At 42.3% G+C, this 24,549-nt stretch overlaps 1 protein-coding gene across 1 annotated transcript in view; it reads left to right on the plus strand.

Moving 5' to 3' along the window:
- Nucleotides 1-24,198, plus strand: part of TMEM178B (transmembrane protein 178B) — a 222,340-nt gene extending 198,142 nt beyond the window's left edge. Inside the window, exons 3-4 of the mRNA XM_054841463.1 lie at nt 5,443-5,580; nt 23,611-24,198. Of these exons, the coding sequence (XP_054697438.1) occupies nt 5,443-5,580; nt 23,611-23,861 (389 nt within the window). The 3' untranslated portion in view covers nt 23,862-24,198. The remainder of the gene's footprint in view (nt 1-5,442; nt 5,581-23,610) is intronic.
- The last annotated feature ends 351 nt before the right edge of the window (nt 24,199-24,549 follow it).

Raw genomic sequence — 24,549 nt, forward strand, 5'->3', positions numbered from 1 at the left:
AAGATGAAAAAGGAGTGATTTAGACTCTTTTCAAGTATAAATGTTTTTAATCCCACACTGGTAAAGACAAACGAGAATGAATCAAGCACAGGAGGGTATAGATCAAAGTGACCTGCAATGAAGGATTATGCTAAAGAATTATGCTATCCCAGTCTATTTCTGCTTGTGGCGGTACTATATTCTGGCATTTGGTCCTAGAGGGGCCCAGAAATACATTTGTGATTTCCTTTTTGGTTTCCCCTTTTGTTGGTACATCTCAGGAAAGAACAGTGCTATACCCAGAATGTCTTCTAAGCTGTTCTAGATATTCTGGATACAGACTTCAGGGTCCTTAGTCCCTCTGGACCTTTCTCTGTTGGGAGAAGAAAGGAGGAGTTGTAGGACTGACTATCTGAAACACTATTTGCAGCAGTATTGCACTTGCTGATGGTCTGATAACAAGCACTGTAGTTTGATCTGGTAGCAAACGCTTAAGAACAAGCAGTTCTGAAAACAATAGCAGTGCTGTGTGGTTAAAGGGCCAGCCAGAAATCCAGGTAAGGTAGATTCAATTATACGCTCCTCCACAAACTTTTCATGTAGCCATGGGCAGGTTGACTATTCTCATCTTGTCTTGGTTTCCCTGTTGTTCACAAGAGGCTCATATTTTCCTTCCTGCATGTGTTGTGAGGAAAGAAATCTCTAATATTTTGGTAGTGGTATTAAACTCCTCTGTGGAAAGGAAGATAGGTATCAACAGGAGAACTGAGCCCTTGCTTTAGAAAGATGACTTGCAATTTCAAGGAAGAGGACAGAACATCAGAAGTCAAAAAGGCATATTGAATTTTTCAAGAAGCAACGCTCATTCCGAAAATGTTATGTTTGCAGCTGCTGGGGTGTGAAACTTCTTCCACGATGTGACAACCAGCATGAATTACTTTATTGCTCATAACAAATACAGATGGACAGATATCAGGGTGAAATGAAGGGCAGGGGCATTTGCAAACCGACAGAGAGAACCTTCTACCACATGCTGCTTGGAAATAAACAGATCTTAATCAGCTCTTCTGCTTTTCTTTATCTTCAGAAAACCTTTAGAGTTAATATTCTCCAGCGGAAGACTAAAATGGTTTTAGGAAGTGCATGTTGTTTTATGAGAATCTGTCTCTGTTTTAAGGAGGTTGTCTAAAATGCTAATGTTTCTCTTTTCATCATGATTCACGAAGTTTGTGGCTTTCAAATTTACCATTTCAGTTTCAGTCATGGGAATTGGATTACTTCATTCCCTGTCCCTTCTCCAATGCTATCAATCAAGAAATTTGTTGTTTCCAGCCTACATGAACATGATGCCTGATGATCCACATTGTTTTTGAATCAGGATTGAGTTGCCTGCCTATTACATGCAGCAGCACCTCTGGTAGTGCTAGGCATGGAAAGTACTCCCAAGGGGAGGATATTGACACATAGCTTTTAGTCTGTTAATATAAAAAAAGAAAACGGGATGAAAACGGTGTCTCTAAAACACGAGTGGAAAGATAATATTGCACTTTCACCCACAAGTGATGGGGATATCTAAGTCTGTGTAGTAAAACATTGAAACTACTGGTCAAACAGGCATTGAAAATCAACTTCTGCATTATAGGTCTTACAGAACAAGCAATGTAATACATTCCTTACTTGTGCCCTGTAGCTACATTTCTAAAGGTTTGGGTTACTAGGCGGTGGAGAAGGAGAATTCATGGTACCACTGCAATCTGTACACTTTGCTACAGTGTGAGAACTTGGGATGGGTATCCAGGAGAGGATCAGCTGTAGAACCGGCTAAGCAGTGCACATGACTGAGCTCAGATAAGGTGTGTGCTGTTGCAGCTCCTATTTGGCTGCGTAAGATTCAACAATGCATTTTGCTGGCATAGTCATTCCTTTGGTTGACTGGGATTGTCATGCCATGATTCTGAGATGCTGTAGTTACTCAGAGAGGTTCTCTAAGAAAGAACGAGTGTGGAGAACCATTCATTTCATAATCTAAAAATAAATAAAAGCAATTTCAGAAAAATAAAAAAAAAGCAAACTCAGGGTGTGCTCAGATGTCATAAAGTGGTGTTACATGAAAAAGCATGACCCTTTTTACCTTTGCAGGATGTATTCAGGAAAGGTCTTATCAGTGCCAATCAAACTCAGACAAAACCTCATCAATTTGTACTGATGAGCTGTTTTTTATATTTATATGGCATCCCTTGCTCCTAAATTAGCAGAAGAAATTTATATATTGCCTTGAGTACACAATGCAAATCTTTGCTTTTCTGCTGTCCCTTCCATGTCGAGCACCACACCAACAGAATAGTAATCATAAAATGTACCACTAATGGGGGTTTGTGTCCAGAAAAGAAGGCTCCTGTTCCCTGCCCTTCTCCTCACTAAACAGCCTGAGGGTTGGTTACATACATTAAGTACCTTCCCACAAAAGAGTCACTTAGAGTAGTCTTGTTCCCAGCACTGACCTCAGCTTCATGTGGACTCTGACAGGTGAGGAGCACCGGGAAGATGCTGTTGGACAAGCACAGGCTGTATCTGAAACCAACTTTGCAACCCCCTTTCCCAGCACTGCTATTAGCAAGGGCTGCCCTCAAGGAAGGTTATGACAGGACAAAACCCAAGATGGTTTTGAATAGAAAAGAAAGTTTGTGTTTTATTTATTTCAAATAAGCTCTAATGAATGGGCTTGTGAGGAGCAGATTTGCAAGTAGCCTAAGCAGTGGCAATCTTAAAGTGAGCCCACTGAATTTGCGAGAACTCGGATTTCTTAAAGAATTTCAATTTTGAATTTGTTTATATGTGGTATTAAGTGTCTGGCAGAGGTCAGCTTTCTGTTTTTTTCAAGAGATAATGTAAGCCCAGAGTTAAGATGCTGATGGATTTTGCTGTGTTGCTAGAAAGGGAATTCAGGTTCCATCAGGAAGAGAGCTCAAGTGAAACAAACTTCGAAATTGGGCCTAGAAATCTTGGTCCTGCTATTTTAACTTTTCTGTTCAATGGCAAAACTCACACTGATTTTAGAGGGGTAAAATCCATTCCTTAGTTTGGCATATAGGATGTGAGGATGCTTGTGATCCCTTCTGGGACCTGTGAAAACTGGCTCCATCAGCTCGTCATTGGGGTAGGTCTGAGAAGTTACTGACATCTCGTAGCTGAATAAAGCTACTTAAATTCAGCTAATTAAAAGCAAGTTCTTAGGTTATGTTTCCATTAGGATGAGCAAGTGCTGTTACCCAGAGTCAGCAGTCACAAGTTAAAATGGAAGGGTCTTGCAGAGCTGACACAGACAGCTGTGCAGCGCTTCTGAGAGACGTGTTGTGCTGTTATTGAAGATGACATAGGAATCAGTAAACATTTTATGTTTTTATCTTTCTTTCAAATTGAACCCAGGCCTTCACGGACTGAAAAGTAGGAAGACATTCTGCCATCAAAGATGCTTACTAACATTTACTGCTTGTTTTAGAAAGCACTCTGAGAAATTCTCAGTGAACAGGGACTAGCGTTGCCTGTGGGAAGTACGAGTTTCTGCAGGAAACTTTTTTTTTCTGCACCAGACCTCCTTGAAAATATCAATGCTTTGTGGGAAGTTTTTGTTTGTTTTTTTTGGTGGGACAATCACAAAATCTAAGATAAAAATATGAAAGTGTATCTTGTTAAAAGGGCCCTGGTCACTGGTAGGCTGAAGGCCTGGTAATCCTTATGTTGTCAGAGGGGCTCCTTGTAAAAAATAGTGACAATCTACAGGAACCGGTTATAGTTGCAAGGGAGGGGTTGTGTTCTGCAACTCGATCTTGCATAAGAATTGCTTTAATGAACACAGCTCTGAGTAAACTACCTTCCACTGAACAAATCATTCTGTCCCAGCACACCTAGAGACCTCGTGGACACTTAGCATTTTGGATAAGGAGGTTTATGTGTCTCTGATGATGCTAATTTATCACTGTTCACAAATTTCACTGAATCTGCACTGCTGGTATTGGTGGTCCTTTTGATCCACTGTGGAAAAAGGGTAAAAAAATAACAGCAACTGAGAAACAAAGTCCAGCCAAGGAGAAAGGCTGCCACAGAGACTGGTGGATGATTCACAGTTTCCAAGTCTTTCTCCCCCCATCATAAGCATTCTGTTTCTTGAAAGAAAGTGAAATCATTGCTATGCAAAAAAAAAAAAAAAAAAAAAATGTTTCAAGAAGGAAACAAATGTTTGGAGAGCTGACTTGGCTGGAATTTTCCCAGCACATATACTCTTGACATATCAGTGCTTAAACTTTCTGTGTGTGCATGAGGGGGGACAGGGAACAATCAAATGTTAGTGAAGATGCCTCCATCTGTTCCATTATTTGAGGGCGTAAAGATGCTCTTCAGCTCTCACAGTCCTTGCTATTTTGGTTGCCAGGTGGTCTCCCTGCCCAGGTTTCACATCAAAAACAGATGTGAAGATGCAGGAGCAGAGATCCCAGCAGTGCCATCCTTTTTGCAGAAGGCAAATATGGGATATAGGAAGGTCTTAATTTAAGAGTTCTTTACATTAGGTCTTGGGGATTTTTTTCTTTATTTATGAAATAAATACAGATCAACCCCATGCAGCCATATCAGATGCAGTACTCAGTCCCCACTTGCAGAGCACAAAATGCTTCACTCCAGCCCCCTGCCCTCCTCCTCTGCTCAGTGTTCCCTGGAGCACTCAAAAACGTCCTCACCAAAAATCATCTGACAAGGTCATCATCTAGATACAAGAGAAGGCAATAAAGTGTCCTGTGCCCCAGCCGTGTATCTGCAGTGCATTTATTATCTCTAACACCAGAATATCTGCATGCCTCGCCATCCTGGAGGTACCCAGCTTCACACACAACACCGCTGGACAGCGAGGCTCTACGCCCCGACTTTACACATGGGAAGCTGCGGCCCAGAGGGGATCAGTGACTTCCCAAGATCACACAGGGAGTCAGAGCCGAGCTGAATCCCCTGTCATGTCTGCGCTGGAGCAAAGCACAGAGACCGCTTTGCCTATCAGTTTGAGCAGGCACATCCATTGGATGCAGTGGACTAAAGAATGCAGATGTGAAGGCAGGATTTAGACAAAGTTGTGCTAGTACCCAGACACTAGAGTTATTAGGCACAGCGTTGCACTGAGTCCATTTTACAGCTTCTAATTCCTGAGCAAATTGTCACAAGTCACTTGGGTGCATCTGCACTGAGCTTCATTGTGTGGTGAAATGGTCACCTCCTCCCTCTCCCCAGCCCAAGCTACTATCTTAATTTATGGATTGTCCTCCCTCTGAACCATCCTTACTCAAATCGTCCCATGCCAACACACACTGAAGACCTTGCAGATCGGTAGCATTTTGGATTAAGACTGTTATGAACCTCTAATGTTGATAATTTATCACTGTTCACAAGTATGCTGTTTTTCTGTCTTCCCCACTGCAGATTTGCGCAGGATGACAGCTGGCTTCATGGGCATGGCTGTGGCCATCATACTCTTTGGATGGATTATCGGGGTGCTGGGGTGCTGTTGGGATCGAGGCCTTATGCAGTATGTGGCAGGGCTTCTCTTCCTCATGGGAGGTAAGGATATTGGTGTCTGAAGAAATGTGTTCTTTTCCTTGTTTTCGTGTTCCATCTTTGCACATGTCCCTCTTTTTCGAAGTTACTGAAAACAAGTCTTCAGAGTTGTTTTAGGTGATCTGGACTTGCTTTCATTTCAGCCACCTTCTGGTGTACGTCAAGGATAACCCAACCACAGTTACGTGTTAGTTCTATCACAAAACAGTGTCTGTAAGTCAGAGGACTGGAAATGGCCTTCTTAGTTGTTTAGTCCAGTGCTCTGTTGTTGCAAGTAACACCATCACCCTTAAACTTAATAAAACTTAATAATAAAAATCTGAAGATTATGCAGATGCTATTCCTACCACTGCCCTATTTCATAGTGGGACACTTTGCTAACTAGAAACTGTGCTCAAAGTTTTAACCTATATTTATTCCTGGTCAGTTGTTCTTGAGTCAAATACAAACTTAAAGTGTCTCATTTCTTTCTCTGATTTATCTGTGAAGAGTAATGGTATCCTCTGTTTTCCTTTTACCACTCTACATATTCTATGTTCTTGTAAACTTTTCTCTGGAAGACCAGTTATCAATTCAGCAGCCCTTTCTGCCACCTATTTTTGTTTGTATTTGCCTTTTTCTAGTAAGGATGAGAAGGACTGTTCCCAAACAAGTTCTGACCAATGCTTTGTATAGTGGCATAACAGTTCGCTTTCCTGCTGGAGATCCCTTTTCATGCTGCATCACACTGAAGACCCACTGAAGATCCTTCAGTTGGATAATACATCCAGGCTTTTCTCCTCCTTTGTAATTTCCTACTAATGATCTCCCAATTTACAGCAGAGGTTCTGTTTATTGGTCCCCAGGTACATGCCCTGGCACTCTGTGCTTTTGAGCTTCTTCCCATTTCTACTACACCAGCCCTCAAGGTCATCCAACATTTCCCACGTAATCTTCCAGCCTTCCTTACTAGAGATGCCATCCAACTTTCTATCACCTGCAGGTTTCATGGCACACAGTGACTTTAAGGGTATGAGAGTGAAGTCCCAGACATGGTGCTGAGTGAATGTCTCAAGGTGAACAGCACTACTTCTGTTCTCTCTTCTTTTCTCTGCTAGTGGTTTTGGTTTGACTGGTTTTTTGCCCCCCATGGAGATATCATTTCAATGCACTTGGTCGCCTGTTTATCTGTACTGTGGTGTGACACAGCTAAGAGTGTGAAATACAGGGAAGCTTCTGTAGTCCCGGAAGAGGAGTTTAGTGCTTGAGTAACGAGTACTTACGTTCCAGCGCTGTTGGTGCTGGTGAGATAGACATTAGCGCCCTCGGTGCCCACAAACGCATTTGAAGTCTGCTAGTACTTTGTGCAAGCACATACTGGTCTGTCTGGGGATGTCTGTAAATGGTTTGTTGTGGGTGTCAATACTTTATGGGCACTGAGTCTGCCAAATTAGCTTGGTATTTCTTATGTAATTAAAAGCTTAGTTTGCACAGGGGCTATGTTACTGTAATATGCTCAGATATCTGTGTGGTATTTAACTTACTGCAGCACAACATTCAGATTAAAACATTAGGACTATACTAAGTAAATACAGAAATATGTATTAGAAACTAGCTAAGTCTTGTTTACTAACTGGAACTTATCATTATACATGGGAGAGTTTCTAGTGCAGCTGCAGAGATTAGTTATTGACTTAATGTTATTTAATAGTTTGTCAGTGATTTGAAAGATGGCTGATAAAAGTTTTCAGGTGAAACAAGACTCAATGCAACCATGCATAATGGGTTGGGTCACTCGTAGCTTACAAAGTCATCTTTTGGTATGCTCAAACAATATGCGTTTCAGTGGAGACAGATTCAAGGTCATGCAGCTGGGAACCAACAGTGCCAGTCATCCTCGCAGAAGGAGAGGCTGCCTCTTGGAAAGCAGCGGCTCTGGAAAGGTCTCTGGGATCACGGTTGCTGGGATCACCCAGCTGCACAGGAGCTCTCAGTGCACTGCAGCTGCTAAATGTGCCAGTTTTGATGGGAATATGCAATAAGAGCATGAGGTGGGGTTATCTGGGCAAAGCAAAGCTATTTTTGGACATCCTAGTCTGGTGTCCATATTAAAGAGGGACGTGGAAAGATTGAGAGAGGTTTGCAGAAGAGCTACAAGAATGACTCAAGGTCTGAAAAACAAGAAAAACACAGCATGCCACAAAAAGCCAATTGCTTGAAACTGGTTAACAGAAGGTTTATAATTGACATGAACACAGTGTGGAAGTACCTATGCAAGGAGAAGCCATCTGATAGTAGCATAAATAAAATAATAACAAGATCCAGCAGTTGGAATCTGAAACTAATTGAAATGAGATGCACCAGATTATTTTATCTGCCAAATTCTGCCAAGATGCATGATTTTTTTAATACAGATGTGTTGGAAGGAGATCAAACTCATTTTCTGCTCCAGCGTAGGCACGTGGATCAAGGTTACAAAAGGTTGCTCTCATCTTTGTTTTGCACAAGTCAGTGGCAACTACTACACCTTTCCTGATTTCTTTTAACAGCAAATGTGCATAAAGTAACATCTACAAACTGAAGCAGCCAGTTAATAAAATACACATTTAGAGCCATCTAATCTAAAAAGCAGTAGCTATCAATGTTTTCAGACTGTGTCATATGTTACATAGTCGTTCCTTCTGCAGCCAATCAATCTTTTAATTTGAACGTTTTTATTGCTTGACAGTGTTTGAGTACAAACTTGTTACTTCTTTCATGGTGTAAGTGCTGTCAAGATACCATCTTACTGGTCCTCAAAATGCATGGAGCCACAGTGCCTCTCAGCTTTCTTTAGCTTTTTCTGTGATCCAATAAAGAGAAAAATGCTTTGGGAGGCTAATGACATCTGACATTATTTTAGATGACAGGAGACTGTGTTAAATTGGTAGCCATGTAATCAGCCTGAAATCTAACTTTCTCTTCCATTTGCAACACTACTTGTCTTGGCTATGTTTGTAACATTTGCTCTGTTTTAATTTCTAGATAAATAGAAATACTGTAATGATTAAACATTCCTGGCTTGCCATATCTATGGGATTTGTCCCTTATTGCCCATAATTCTTTGAACGGGAAATCTCCATGGAGCACTGAGAAGTGTACTGTGATAATCTAACAAGACCAGACGTGGTTTACTTGGACCTCTGGTTCTTTATTATATTTACTGAACAGTCTTCTTGTTAGTCCATGTGGCAGTGCCTAATAAGGACTTGCTTTAGTGTGCTTGATCTAATTTCTCAAGCAAATTGCTGAAATAAGTCATTTGTGAAATGCAGGCCGTTATCTGGTATTAGCTCATCTGGAATCCAGGACGTGTAAACTGTGATTTAGAGTGTTTTACACTGTTATTCAGCATGTTTTGTAACAAGTTAAAAATTATTAATAATTCATCTTTCCTGTTTAGTCCAAATGTATCTGTATCAACAGCAATCACAGGTCTCTTAAGGCTTCTGAAGTTCTTTTGCATAATTTTCTGTATTTATTGTAGAATTTGTACTTGGATTCCTTATCTTGAATGACAGCATTTGCCTGACCACAGCAGGATGTTTTTTTCAGTCCCTCATCTTGCACAGAGCCAGATGGATACTGCAAATTCTGTTCAGTATTTCTGACCTCGTTTTGCATGATGGTACTATTGCATAGCCTCCTGTACCCAGAGTTGCACTATCTCTTGTAGTTTCATTTCAGTATCGTCAGTATGATTTTATCCTGCAAGGTGGGAGAGTTTCTCTTTTTCAGAGTTTCTCCTTTTGGAATTGTGCTCTTAAGTTTCACTAAGACTAGTTCATTGATGCATCTTATTTGAGACTGTTTAAGTCTATTACAGAAGTGGGTCATACTGAAATTATACAGGACTCCAAGCACATCCTCCTGCAGCTTCTTGCATTTGCTCTACATGCAAATTACTGAAAATCTGTGCACCAGTAAAAGCTCCATACTGGGCATGTCGTCCAGTAATTTTGCAATTTTATAATAATTTCTGGAACCTTAGAAGCATCTATAACACTGCTTCCAAATGTCAGAGTCCTGTGGCAAACTTGATGCTTTCATGCTCATCAAGTACATAGTAGTGGTCTAAAAGGAATTCCGTTAAATATCTGCCTGAGAAAATGTGTGAGGCATTTTATACATTGTGTTTTGACCAAAGTATATTTACTTGCACCAAACCCCTGCCTTTGCTTTTTGAAGTCTAAACGTGACCTCCTCATCAGCTCCCAGGAAGTAGCGCGCACATTTTCTGGCTTTGAGAAGATCTTTTAAATGTATTCAAATCCTTGACTTGTTTGGTTTTATTATCAGGGCAAACCTGTCAATTCATTTGGTTGGTGTCTTTACTCCCTCAATACTCCCCCTAATATTATTGCCAGGTCAAGGTCAAATTTCAATTTTACTTCCAGCTCCAAAGAGTTGGGATGCTGTGAACTGGCACACTGGCAACACTACCAATGCAAATTCCAATATCTTCAGGAATCCCTCCTTTCAGTTCTTCATCAAGTTGTTTAAAAATATTTCCTGTATCATGCTAGGCAGACAAGCTATATATCCATCTGACTCTTGTTTCTTCCACCTGCTCTCCAGCACATTCATTCATAGGATTTTCTTGTTTCAGCATCTCAGATTCTGCTAGGTTGATTGTCCTTCCACACCCATGCAAACCCAAGCTCACCACACCTTCTGTTATTGTACTTGCTTCATAAAATCAGCTTTTAAAGACAATCTCTGATAGCCTGTTGTTTTCCCAGTTCAGCTCTGATTTCATGTCAGTCAGCTGTTTTGAAACATCATGTGACTTGCGTTATTTCAAGTTTTGAGGGCAGGGCTGACTTTGTACCTAAATGCTCCAGAGCCCTTTTCCTCCTCATCAGTGCCTACCATGGGGAAAGCGGGGTGGTAGGGCTGCCCCATGGTGGCACGCTCCAGTGTTTCGGCAGTGGCTGGCATCCTCCCCTTCCCCACCTGGTGCCCCTCCCTGCTGAACTGCTGTCCCTTGTCCCAGCTGGAAATACAAAATGGCACTTCCAGTATCTTGTTCTAGTACTAGCTTCAGCATAAAATTATCCCTGGCCAAATTACATCCCTGGCCACAGATACATCACTTGCCTTTGTAAATGTATTAAAAGACCCACAAGGAATGACGTTCTATCATCCTTATCAGAGCTCTGTCCTTCAGCTGCACATTCATGTATTTTCCTTTTGTAAGTCTGTAATTTGTATTGAGAACACATTTCAGTGAAATAGTTCGGGGTTTTACTGCATGCCTCACAAGGCAGCCCTTCAGGGAGAGACTTCTGCGTTGTCTTATTTTGTTCCAAATTTACTACAAATAAATGCAATAAATCATCTCTGCACTTGTTTACTGTTTTACCTGTTCTCTTCACTGTTATCTGGTCTCTGCCAGTTTTGTCTTGTGACATGCACTTTAGGATCACTTTAGGGTTTTTTCCCCATTTGCTAACAGTTTCCTTAAAGAAGCATAAAATTTTACTAGCCTTGCAAATATTCATTATTCTTTGCAAAGTCAAGTGTGTTTCTTGCTGTAACCTTGCTTTGAGCCAATTATAAATTTTACCATTAATAATTCAATCTCTAATTAGCCTATTTGGAAATTATTCCAGCTGCTAAATGCCCTTATTCATGTGGTTAACTTCACCATGCAGATCTGTAATAAAATGATCTGTAGTCTCACATAGCAGCTCATTTCTTGTCTTTGCCTAGTGACATTTTTGCATGAAATACTGGGCTTGGGGCTTTGCTTGGGAGTCTGGAATTCCCTTTTTTACTGGCACTGAAAGGCCTGGAAGTCTTGCTGTACACATACAGCAGTGCTATGGAGTTTTTCCTCTCTGATTTTCTGTCCTAGCATGTGCTTTTAGAAACATCGAGAATTTCTTTCATCCTCTCCTCTTCCCTCCTCTCCAATGACGATCTGCCAGTCTGGGGGATTTGAGCACCATTTGCCAGCTCCACTTCTGCCGCTGATTTGGGTTTCCTCTGACCCACCTAAGAGTGCTGCCCGTCCATACTCACAGGACTTAGGTCAGGGTTACAAAAGCTTCAAACCTTTTCCCACAGCAGAGGTGAACACCTATTCTTTCCAGTGCTGGCTGCTGCGGCAGAGATAAGCAGGCAGAAAAGATGTGTGAGAGGGAAGAAAAAATAAAGTTATGCAGGTGTGCTGGCACAATTTAATGCTTTATTTCAGATATGCAAGAAAGAAGAAAGGATGTTTATTAAAGAAATAAAGAACAACCCACTTATGAATGTATGAGTGTATTCTGCTTTTGTATTCAACTCCAGGGAGAAACAACCTTTTATAAATCATTTCCATCCTCCTCCCTTCTCAGAAATTTTTCCAAAATATTTCTTCCCTCAGTCCGGGAGTAAGTAGACAAATTACTTTATTAGCCCTGCAGCCAGAGCACGGACTGACCATTTACACTGGGTCACTTTCTCTTGCCCCAGCCATGCCATGCTTCACATGGGTCTGTTGCAAGGCGCTGGGGTACAAGGACGCTCGCAGGGGTTTGTGCCAACGTGTGTACTGGAGCCCAGCAGCTACCAGAGTGCTACTTGTTGTGCCCAGGAGCTGACGACCGGGCTGATACTGAGGGATGCAAACCCCATCAGAAAGGGGGACTTCCAAACAGGGCTTGGGAGCCCGCGCAGCACAGTCGTCGGTACAGATGCGCTGCACACTTCTGTATCCTCTTTCACTCCCCACCTCCACAGAGAGTCCTGTCTTCAAAATCCCCGAGCCTGTGTGCTGTGCTTCCTTCGCCTGCACTGTGCATATGTTAGTAGATGACAACTGAGGCATCTGTGTATTTGCAACCATGGATCGTTACCAGCTGTTGAGTCATTTGCGTCCCAAATTTAACGCACTGTACTTTGAAAATAGAACATAGTGGTAGAAAATCAGTGTTTATTCTACACAACTGTGGTCCTGCTATCTCAAAATAATCATTCCACTGCTGAATAATTTAAGAAACAAGAATGGAGCAATTTAATACAGCAAGTGTAAGGCAAAGCTCTGTGATTGACGTCTCCTAGGCGGTTATGAAGTACCTTCATAGCAGCTGCCAAGAGGAGGCAAAGAGAAAGATGTAAAAGAGAAAGTAAGAGACATTCTTTGGAGTTTATCTGGAAATACAGTGGGTCTAACAGGGCACCTAGGATTTCTATTTCTCACTAATGATCAAGGTGTCTACCCATTCCTCCGGACGTTCACTTGTGGTGACATGATCAATCACAACACTGAAGATTGAAGATATTTTCTGTGACATTTTTTTTTTCTTTTCCACAACATTATTCATTGAAAATCCAGTTTCATGTGCTTCTTTTTTTCCATATGGAAAGGCAAATGCAAATGCACGCTTGTATGCATACAGAGCTTAAGCGACATCATGTGATCTCTACAAAAACAGAGATCTACAATAAGTCGCTATAACGTGAGCTGTGAAGCTTGGCAAAAATGTAGTTTTTGCAGAGGCATAATGCCTTTTTCCAGTTTGAAAAGTATTTATAATTCAAAAAAAGTTGGATCACTGGAAAAAATGAGATGCCAATCAGGCTTTAATCCTGTGGGAGATACTAAATTAATGATAACTGCAGAGGAACTTTAGAATTCAGCAAAACTCCTTGCATGCCACTGTAAGAACTTATTTATGTGGATTGACCTCCAGATGGAGACAAAGGCTGGTTTGTATCAAGAGATGCCATAAATTGGTTATGAAAGTCTTTGAAACAACCCTCAGCATGACAAGGTCAGTCCCCCCTCTGCCATGCCTCCCGCACCACACATGTACGTTCTTGTTCCTACTTGTGCTTTTGGTGAAATTTTGCATTATGCTCTAAAGTGATTTAAGGCCTCCAATTGGAATGAACTTGAGTTAATGTACAGCGTTAATAGGTTTTAAATGTTTAAACCTCTCTAAGGCTCTTGATTGTTTAAAACCGTCAAATACACTTACAAGGGTGTTGGGGAAGGCAGAAAAGGAGCTGATGAAGGTCTTTATGGACCTGCGATGAGACCCAGAGCCCAGAGCAGCTGTGCAGGCTTTGTGTCTCAGTACCCATCAGGCAGTAATGTAAGACGACTTGAGTGCATGCATATTAAGGTAATAAGAGTTAGCCTGGTTTTAAAAATACGCTTTTTCCTCACTTTCAGGATTTGTCAGTCCCTTTTTTCAAACAGCTCTCTCCTACACAGCTTGTGGTATCCTTCACAGATGGGGTTGCGGGTCATGTTCTTTGGTCCCATTTTAGGCTATGTTTCTGGGGCCTAAAGCGTGGCCTTTCTTATGTGTTTCAAAACCTAGACACTGATGGATACATGTCCAAATATATTTTTATATATATGGACATATATATATATGGATATAGGTCCACCAGACATATACATGTCCAGTCCACATACGTGGATAGGACTGGAGGTGCTTCTTCGTCCTGACCAACTAAGCATTAGTAATCACCCTTTAGAAATTAGTATCACTTTACTTTTGAATGTTATCTGATTTCCTATTTTCACTCCAAAAATAAACATTTAGGAAATCATCCACGTTGACATACATCCCCATCACCATCTTTTGGGGTTTTTAAATGATGTCGAGGTGGCCTGTTTAGCATTTCCAAGCAAGGAAACAGTTGCTCAGCAGACTGCACAAGACTCACAACACATTATACTTAAAAGGCAAAGCTGGATTGGCATGTAAGTCTTTACTTCTAGTACTTCTCTATGATTCTGGTGCACTGAGAACACATTTTATTAATGCTGCCACCCATTTTGAAACCAAAATAGGAGACTCTCTGGAAATATAAAATATCACCAACTTTCACTGTACTGGCTTCTGTGTGTCGCTGCGTACCTGCTGCTGAAATGCTCGTTTATAATTTCATGTTGTAATACTCCTCAAGGGGAATCATAACACCCATCTTTGCATCCCCTACAGCATAAGTTCGAAAGCAGAATTATGTCCGTCTTCTCATAGAATACTATTTTCATTAGATTGATATTTTTTTGCAATACCTCAGGAATTTAGCTGATTCTTTTGGCCAATACCAACAGACCTAACCCTGAAAAGCCAGGACCTAAGAGTTAACATCTCCGTAAGAGAATAGAGGTGGGGTGGGGTATAGAAATGTCGGGGTTTTTTTTCAAATCAATAACACAGCTGTACTGCAAGGTGTAGTCATTTAGAGGTCTTCCCCCCCCCCCCCCCCGGAAGGAAAGGCACAACAGAGAATTCATTGTCAACTTCATGGTATTTGATCTCCATGGAAACATTATCAGCTGACTTCAAAGTCAACCTTCAAATGTGTTGGATTTTTTTTTTGCTGTGGCTTGTTTCTGATGCTCCTAGATGTGCACTCGCAGGCTGGGGGAGAAATACCAACACAAGCAATTCAAGCAACCTTATACCTGATCACAGAAGAGCACCAGCATTTAGGAGAAGGAGAGGAAAAGCTTCGTAATGAGGTGCAGAGATCTCATAGTCTGGAGCAAAAAATGGGGCAAATAGTGTATGTGTGCCTATAAATTCATTGTTTTTCAGTTTTAACTCAAATGGGTCTCCCTGAACTTAGCTTATAGTAAATTAAGGAGTCAGCTCACTCTGGCTTTTCAGGAAAAAGAACTATTCATATTCCTCTGTGTGTTCATTTTAAGTCAGCTATACTGACTTGTAGTTTCTCCCTCACCAGGATGGGAGGTACTGACAGAAGCATCAGTACCTTCTAGAGTTATGAGAACAGAAAACTTAGCGTAGTTTATGAAGGGCATGCAATCTTGTTTGCTTCTCAGGGATGTCAGTGGGTCTTTGAGGGGCTGACAGAAGGTGAATTAAAGTAGAAGCAGAGTAGGGGAGACAGATCTGATAGAAATACAAAAGACTTTCCCACCCACAGCCCTAGAAAACAAGTTATATGTATTTTAAAATTCTGTGGTTGTTTCTTATCCCTTAATAATGTCACCAGGTCTTTGATCTGTTGCTGACTTCCGAATTCCAATGGCAAGACGCATCAAGGCCACAGACAGACAATGAAAACAGAACTGGCATTTATTATTGGGTTGGGTTTTATAAAAAAGTGTTTGCTGAGTTGTTTGCATGCCTGGCATCAAAGAGGAAAGAAGACTGCACGTGCAACAGAAGGAAGAGTAATACTGGCATGATTTGCTAGACAGGAAGAGTTCTTTACAGAGAGAAAGGGGAGCAAATTTCTGTGTGTGGCAGATCTTGTCGTTAAATGCTGAAGCAAGTTTTAGATTCACCTTCTTGGCTCCTCTGATTGTCAACTTAGAAAAACAACATTCCCCTTGGACAAATCACTGCTACGCTTGCTTGATCTAATCTGCCTGGACAGATTCCAACTGGCCACTGGAAATTCCACAGAAAAAGCAGCTGGATCTGACAGAAACTACATGAGTAGGGCCTTCCTTATTTCTGCCCAACTGGCTCTTCCAGGGTTACCAAGACGAGTCATGCTAAGGTACTTGTGTGGGCTGCAGAGGTATTTCCTCTGCAACAGGAAAGATTTCAGAATGTGACCCTTTAAGGCAGTAAAAAAAGGGGTCAGGGTAGTTTGTTGCTTGCAAGCATTCATGTGAATGATGCAAACTTCATAGGGGTGCCTGCGTCCAGTGGTCCTTGTTGACAAGACGATTACATCTTATTTTGATTTCTGGCTATTATATCTCAATAACTGTATTGCTTAGCACATAACAGAAAGGATTTTTCTATTCCTGGCAGGTCAGCTCAGGGAAACAGTAACAGAGCCCAGACCCTTTTGCAGCAAAGATCCTCAATTCACATTCAGAACAAACAACTGAAAGTTGTACAACCAAAGAGTCCTTTTGTCACTTGAAAAAATGAATGGATAGGCTTCCCTGAAGGGGAAAATATCCAAATCAGGTAGCCACCACCATGATCCAGAGCTCCCAATGGCTTCTTTAGTAGTGCCTTCAGCAAAGAAAAGGATTAAAAAGGCATGTGAATAACTCTACCCTTTCAGCCCTGAAAGTATTCCCTCTAAGAGTATTTTTAGTGGCACACACTAGGCAATGTGGAAGAGGGCTGCACTGAAGTTGTTTGTGCTGTGTCTGTTCTCCAGTCTCGCTTGTCTTGAAGAACATCTGTCTGAAGACTTTTCAGCAATTTAAGGTTTCCTACAAAAGAAAGACTCCATAAACCCTCAGAGGTTCCTTCTGAGAGAGATTCAATTTTCTGACTGGAAGAAAAAGACCTTACATGGGAGAGGCAGAGTGACCTGGTTGCTAAAAGACCAATACAATGTGGTGTATGGATTCCTCATGCTATGGGAGATGTTGTGTGACAAGGCAAACCCAACCTGACCCCTGAAGCTTCTCTTCAGCTCTGGCAAATGCTAGGCTGGGAAGAACCTGCCTGAGGTACAGTTTGATACTAAACTTATGTATCTTGTCATCTGGCAAATCTCAAGTTTGCTCAGACCTCCAGTGCCCCTTACCGTTTAATCTTTTAGTCTCTGCCTAGGCCATCCTGGGAGGTCCGTACTGTAGGGGATGAAAGAAACCTGCCGGCAGCCTTTGCACGTTGCCATGCATGGTGCTTGCCAGCACAGCAATGGGATAATTTCACTAACCTTTGATTAGGATGTATCTTCATTTTGACATTAAGAGATCCTCTTCCTTTCTCTCCCTTCTGCTCCTAGTAAAATACTAAATCACATCCCACTACTACAACTGGCACAATTTTTGCTGCCTCCTCTGTTGTGGCTGCAAGTTCATGAGCCGTTATGTTTGCTTGACGACTGTAGTCAAGTCACTTTATTATTGCTGGGTTATTTTGGGTGGGTCATAGGAATCACCATTATTAAAGTAATCAGAGGGTTATTCAACTCAGGCTTTGATCAGCTCCCCTATTTGTCCCTAGTCCATTTTATCAAAACAACGTGCCTTTAGCTACATAGTGTTGCTTTTGCCTTAGGTGCCAACTTGTAACTTCAGAGGATGCATGCTCATAGCTGGTGCTCAATAGGCTGCTGTGGTGCACAGCATGGGTATCTACTCCTAGTGCAGTCCTATGTCCCATGGGATACGGTAGCAGAAACGTCACCACATGCAAATCTGCAGGGTACTGTAATGTGCAATAGAGGCTGACTGTCGGTTGTACCAGCATAGCAAACTGGAGATCAGCCCTCAACTGCTGTGGTATTGTTTCATATACTACACTGATTTACACGAGCCTAAGGATGGAACCTATTAAGTATTTGCAGTTGTGACAGAGGATACATAGTCCTCTGATGCCATAACATATTACAGCTTGTGCAGCGACAATTCAATAGACAGGCACCGCTGCTGAAGAAACACGCAGCAGGCGTACAGGTCTGGTGGGGTACGGATGCTGCTGGTGCATTTTGAGGTAGGAGGCCAAAGGCCAAATGCAAACCACATTCTGGCAGTGGCTATAATGCAATATCATGGCACCACTATAGACCCCACAGTTTACACTGGTTCTTAGTATAAAATAAAAATGTATTGAGTTCTAACCGAGGTGGGTTTATGGTCTCACAAGGACACTGCACTGAATCTCCATCACCCAGTCAGACTTCTCTTTCCATCTCAGCATTTTTTATAAGGGCAATTTTCCAGTAAACCCCTTGCTATTCTGCAACTTATCGGTGAGGCTGCAAGCTGCTTCTGCTGGAACAGTACATAATTAAGCAATAATTTATATTCTATGCATGTATGCACAGAGCAATAAAGTGTTCTCAAGAGCTGCGTGCTGCTGAGGCGTTTAATCCGTGCACAGAAGGAGTTTACTGCAAAGCTGCTCCCTCCAAAAGGCTTTTGTCATCACTGTGTTGGGAAAGAATTTGGTTTATTCTTTAATAATTTCATTTGATTGTGATATAATTTAAATAGCTAATGGTACAAACTCCATTTTAGGATCAGACCTCATTTTATTTGTTTGTTTGATGTACCTTGAAAATAGTAAAAACTAGTAGGGCAGAGAGAAAGTAAAGATAATGTTGTTTCACTTGTGAGGTTTTTTTCCCATAACCCTATAATAAAAAAGTGATGATAATTAAATAAACAGCACTCCTTCCAAAGACATTAGTGGCCACAAATTGCCATCAATCGCAGCTACTAGAAACATTTTAAAAGGGGGAGATTCAGATTTATTTGAGAACTGCTTGGTTTCAGAAGACATCTTAAAATCCATACCTTTCTGTTTCTCTTTTTATCTAATAGTCTGTATAAGTAATACTTGACATTTTTATCTCTGGGAAAAAAAAAAAGGGAGAAGAATCAGGGGGGTTTTGTTTGTTTACTTTGTACATCTGAGAGCACAGTTAGTTCATGAGTCATTTCTGCCTGTTGTGGAGGGAAGGGAGAGAACAAGTGTCATTCTGTCAGATGTGGAAGAAATGTTTTCCATATAATGAGAAAAATGACTTGTAGAGAGGAGGGTCTCAGAGGTGGGCTTGGTGCCTGGATCATTTTAATTACTGGCTTTTTGGATTTCCCTTGACTTCAAATTGGTGATGTCTCCTTCAGGCTACAGTCAGACACCTCAACCCTAATACTAGGGACAAGGATGTTTAGATGAAGCTCCTGCCAGCAGGGTCTGTTTGCGCACCAGCACCATGAAGGCTCACCTTGGTTTGCAGTATATCTAAGAAAAGCAGCAGTTCTTGTCTCATGAAACACCACAGACCCTGTGAAATCCCTCAAGCTCTGTCACTCCTGAAGCCATGCCAGGTCTGTGGGCAAAGGACGTGGCTTCTGACATGGTTCAGGGGGACGTTTACATGAGGCAAAATTGAAACACGTTTGGTATGGACGGTTTGAGCCTGCTTGTGTTTCAATCGGTTCACTCACAAGCAGTTCTGCTCTTCCCTGGAGGTGAGGTTTGAAAACTGCAGAGGCATTGCAGCCCCTTGCACAGCCAGGCTGATCGGAAAGAAAATGGACGTTTATGGAAAAAAAAAAAATTGCTAGCAGCAGAGGCCCACGGCTCTGCCTGATATAATCATGCTTAAAAACAGCTGCAGCAAAGGGCTGTGAGTCATAATCCACACCGAATTAGGCTTTGACCAACAGCCATATTACCTTTCCCAGCCATCCCTCTCCTGACCATGTCTGCCCCTGCAGCAAGGATGGCAGGACCCCAGTCTTATATACATATATAGCAAATAAATTCATCTCTGTCCTAAACAAACTTCCAGTCTAAATGGAAGAGACATTCAGGGTATGTTTAAGATCCTTCTTCTGTAATATATAAGAAGGAAAAGCACAAGATAGCCATGTCGCATTTAATAGCTCAGGTGCTCAAACCACCGTTGATCCTCAGTCCGTTAGCAGAACCAGCTGTCAAAACCAGCCCCAGAGGAAGGGCAGCTCTCTGATAAGGAGTCAGGATGGAGGTTCGACTACACGTCAAACAGCGGTTTCTGTGCCACAGACATGGCTTTACATGAAATTTCATCTCTCACCTGACTGAAGCATTTTGCAGTGACACGTGAATTTCCTTTGTCAAAAACACCGCTGTTGCCTTGCCTCGTTCATTAGTGTTTCACTTAGGATGATAACGGGTAAATCCCAGCACAAAGAACTTGGTGCGTTCTGCTGTCCCCAGCTGCTGAAGGACATGGTCTTTATCTCCCCCGTCCAGCTCGCATACCAGCACATCCCTGGCGAGCTCTTACTACCGCCTGTCATTCACGTTCTGTGTGCCAGTGCCACGGCTGGACCACCAGCCTTCAGATCTGGTCATCTGCTTGGGCCAGAGTTATGAGGATTGTTTTTCACAAAGAAATTAAAGCTTGTATTGCTGCGGCTGCCCAGGGATCTGGGGCATTAGTGCACATGTAGGGAGGCACCTCACTGACGGCAGGAACCTGCCAGGAAAATGAATAAGGGTTCAGTTTCTTTTCTGGGCAGAAAAAGAATCTCAGGGTCAGGGATGCTCATGACTTGCTGCAGTCCTGCTGCCTCTGAAGCGCTGTGTCCATAGTGCAGGCAGTGTCACAGGCCATCCCAGCTCCGTGTCTTACCCGGACTAGCAGAGGCTACATTTCCAAGTGTAAGCTCAGTCTCTGCATCCCTTCCACCTATGACTCTTTCACTATGATGTCCAGCAATCGTGCAATTTGCAAGGATGGTCCTTTGTGTTATGACTGCCAGTTCATGAGGAAAAGCTACAAAACAGTCATGGGGTAGTAACCACATGCAGTTTTCATCAGTAACCCTCCTGGTGAGAGGCCAGATTAACTACAAGTGGGAACTTCCTTGCTCGGCTGAATACAAACAACACATAGGACTCGTATAATGGCCATAAAGATTCCTCTAGGTGGTATAAAATGGCATCTTTTGTGTCTGTAATGAATAGCACTAGGGAGGCTGATAAACCTGTGCCGTTCAAGACATCCTGCAGCAGCGCTGGGGGGTGACTGGCTGAGGACCATACTACGCATCCTGTAACGTTACGCATGGCAGTCATTATTTATCGTCGTGGGATTAGCACATTCTCCAGTGAAGGGGCAGGGTGGGGGCAGCCTTTTTTTAGAGAAGTCTCATGCTCATGATTTGCTTTATTCTCTATGGTTACTCATTCCTCTTTGTTGTTCGTTTGTTATGGGGCAGAATACCCCCAGCAAGGTGGAGGGCCAATATATTGGGCACCACTCAAATACAAAGAGTAAGCAATGCTCCTTACATTGAAGAGCTTGTAATCAAAATAGGCAAGACAAAGCGTGAAAGCACAGGGTGTATTTGAAATCCAAACTTATTTCCTTCCCTTTTGTACTTAGCAAATGCAGCTTCAGTCTGGCCATACAGATTTTCCCACCCACCTTTCTTAACAATTTTATATTTTGAGAGAGCTGAAATTATCATGTTCTTGCTAGCAAAGAAAGGCCTTTCATGTCATTTTCTAACCACAGCCATTTGAAATGAGCCACAGAGCGTGGTTCAGAGCACAGCGGCTCTGACGGATCCTTTTTTCCCCCAATCTGACAACGTACTAGTCATGTTGACATATCACACAGGGAAAAAATGCATTCTTGCCAGACACCTTCATGTTACTGGATAACCTAAGTGACATGGTAAAACATGGAAAGGCTTGTGTGTTTTCTAGTCAAACAACTTGATTTTTGAGTAGGGGATTCTGGAAGGGAGACCTCCCCATTTATATGCTGTTCTGTGCTTTGAAGTAGTGTAGGACGTCTCTGAACAGAGCTCCAGACTCTGGTGTCTCATAAGGCTTTTGCAAAAGTCCAGAGCACTGACTGTAGACTAATTTGGTGCTGATGAGAGGCAAGAAGGCTGTTTTTATTTAAATAGGCATAGTACCTACCACAGCAGCTTGCTGGTCCTGACCGATACCCTGTGGCACTATCATGATATGAGTACTTATGCATAACCTGGGCCATCTGGGAGCTACATATATCATTAGAGGAGGCACCCAGAGCTCCCATATTCCCTGACCTTTACAACAGAGAGTATCTACAAGTGGCACTCGAAAACACACTGGAGAAAAGACAGTCCAAATAGACAAAGCAGTGATCAGAAGAGGGAACAGAGAGAGGGCCGTGAGGGTGGTCTCACAGGAGGTCCATGATAGAGATTTGCCTGCAGATTCTAGACATGTGTGATGTTCCTACTAAGTAAAGCAGCAGAGAAACAACAGGAAATGTGTTGCAGAAAAGAAGTAGGAGCAGGGGTGGAAGGAGTAGAAGGAGGCAAGGGCACCAGAGGAAAGGAGCTTGACATTCAAACCAGGCTGGCTGCGACTGCTTTGGAGAATCATGCTGTCTTAGGGATGAGACCAAGAAGAGTAGGAGATTCCTTGCCAGCAGATGCTAGTGAACAGATACAGGACGTGCTGCACAGGTAGCACACATGGCATGCTACTGATCTGTGCACAAGTAGTGGGACAACACACGGGACTAACCATGCGTGTTACCACAGCACGCATTCTGTAGGTTGCCTTCTGTGCCCAGAGCTCTCCAGACAATTCAGAGAGGCCCACACAAGGAGGAATTAGAGAGGAAGACTAAACTACCAACTTTATGATGACTTTAGTTGTTATCTCTTGAGACAGGCATGTAGCATCTGTAGCTATCCATTATTTGGTGTGTGGGTGGCAACTGTGACATTTCAGGAGCTCAGAGTTAGCTTTGATGAAGCTGGAGGCCAAAGATCAAAATTAGATTCATCTGGGTGGGCTAAGGTTCAGCCTCATCTGATACGTGTGTCTCTCCATAACACTTACCACCTGACAGAGTTATGAAGCCTGTCCTCACAGTGCTCTCAGGAAGAAATGAAATATTGCTGCAGAGATGGAAAACAAGAACAGGATGTTTTGAAGATTTCCCCAAGACTGCAGAGTGCATCTAGATTGGGACTGGAGTCATGCAGAGGGTAGAATCTGAATTTTGTGAGGGATTTTAAGATTTCGACAATGGTATATAAAAGGAGGGTGTATAATGAAAGATTTTAGATTTTGATATAAGAAAAGTGTGAAAAAAATCTCCCAAGTAATTTCAAATGTACATTTCAACAGAGCCAGAATATGTCAAGTATTTTGTAATATTTTCTTCTAGAAAATCCATCACCGAAAAATTGAAATTAAACAAAAAATTCAAGCTATTCCCCCCCCCAAAAAAAAAATATTGAAACATGATTCACTCTGTATTTGTCTAAAGCAAAATTCCATAAAAATCAATGGTTTCACAAAGCATTCTGCTTTCCAAGGGAGTGCTTGTAACGAAAAAACTGTTCCTGTTGAAATTTCTCCATACAGCTCCGTTCAGCATCAGATCAATATTCAGGGCTCTGGTGGCACTTAGTTCTTTCCCCGTGGAGCCACTAGACTAAGCCACTTTCTATACAAACATCTTCCCATAGGTAATTCCCTTCCGAAAACTCAGTAAGGATCCCTTCTCAGGGGGCTTGGAAGGTGGTCTGTCTGTCACTCTTCTAACTTCTCTTTGTTTTTTTCCCTCCCTCCTTCTCCCCTTCCCGCTCTCCTCCAGGAACCTTCTGCATCATTTCACTGTGCACGTGCGTGGCTGGAATCAACTTTGAGCTCTCCCGCTATCCCCGCTACCTGTATGGACTTCCCGACGACATCAGCCATGGCTATGGCTGGTCCATGTTCTGTGCGTGGGGGGGCCTGGGCCTCACTCTTATCTCTGGCTTCTTCTGCACTCTGGCCCCTTCTGTCCAACCTGTCCCCAGGACCAACTGCCCCAAATCTAGACCTGAGAATGGGACAGTGTGCTAAAACAAATAGCAAACAAATACACACACACACACACATATATATGTCTATGTATACCTATACATGCATATATATGTATATATAATTATATATATATATAAAATCTCAAATTAATGCCAGTGCCAAGGTAGAGCTGAGTCCAACACGGCACTCACATCTCCACCGGACTCTGTGTTGCTTCGTTCTTTCTCACAGCGATGGGAAAGCTTTTCCCCTCACATGGCTCTTCCATCCAAGTCTTAACTTCAGCATCATACCTTAGAGGTCGAATGAACATACAGTTGCACCTACCTACTGCCATTTGGGAAGGGGAACAGGGGGTCTGTGTGGGGGATCTGGAACCAGAATCTGTACAGGACATGGAGGGTGGGGCGGGAGGGGACAAAAGGCCTGTCCATTGCAGCCAGAAGGGAAAATGCAAACAGCAAGCAAAGGAACAAATCAAGCATTTGAGCCACCTCTACAACGTACCTCCTCAAGGCCATTATCAGAAACCCACCCACTTTCTTTTTCTTTCTTAAAACAAAATGACAGAAGCCTGCTCTGTCATTGGGTTTGGGGTTTTTTTTGGTTTTTTTTTTTTTTTTATTTTTGCTTAAAACACAGAAAACAAAATGGACAGAACGTGTGGGGAAAAGCAGAAAACCATTTTCTCTTTGCCTGCCAAACTTTAGAGAGAAGCAAACAAGTG

Source organism: Grus americana, chromosome 1 (genome assembly GCF_028858705.1).
Source record: "Grus americana isolate bGruAme1 chromosome 1, bGruAme1.mat, whole genome shotgun sequence".
Lineage (NCBI taxonomy): Eukaryota > Metazoa > Chordata > Aves > Gruiformes > Gruidae > Grus > Grus americana.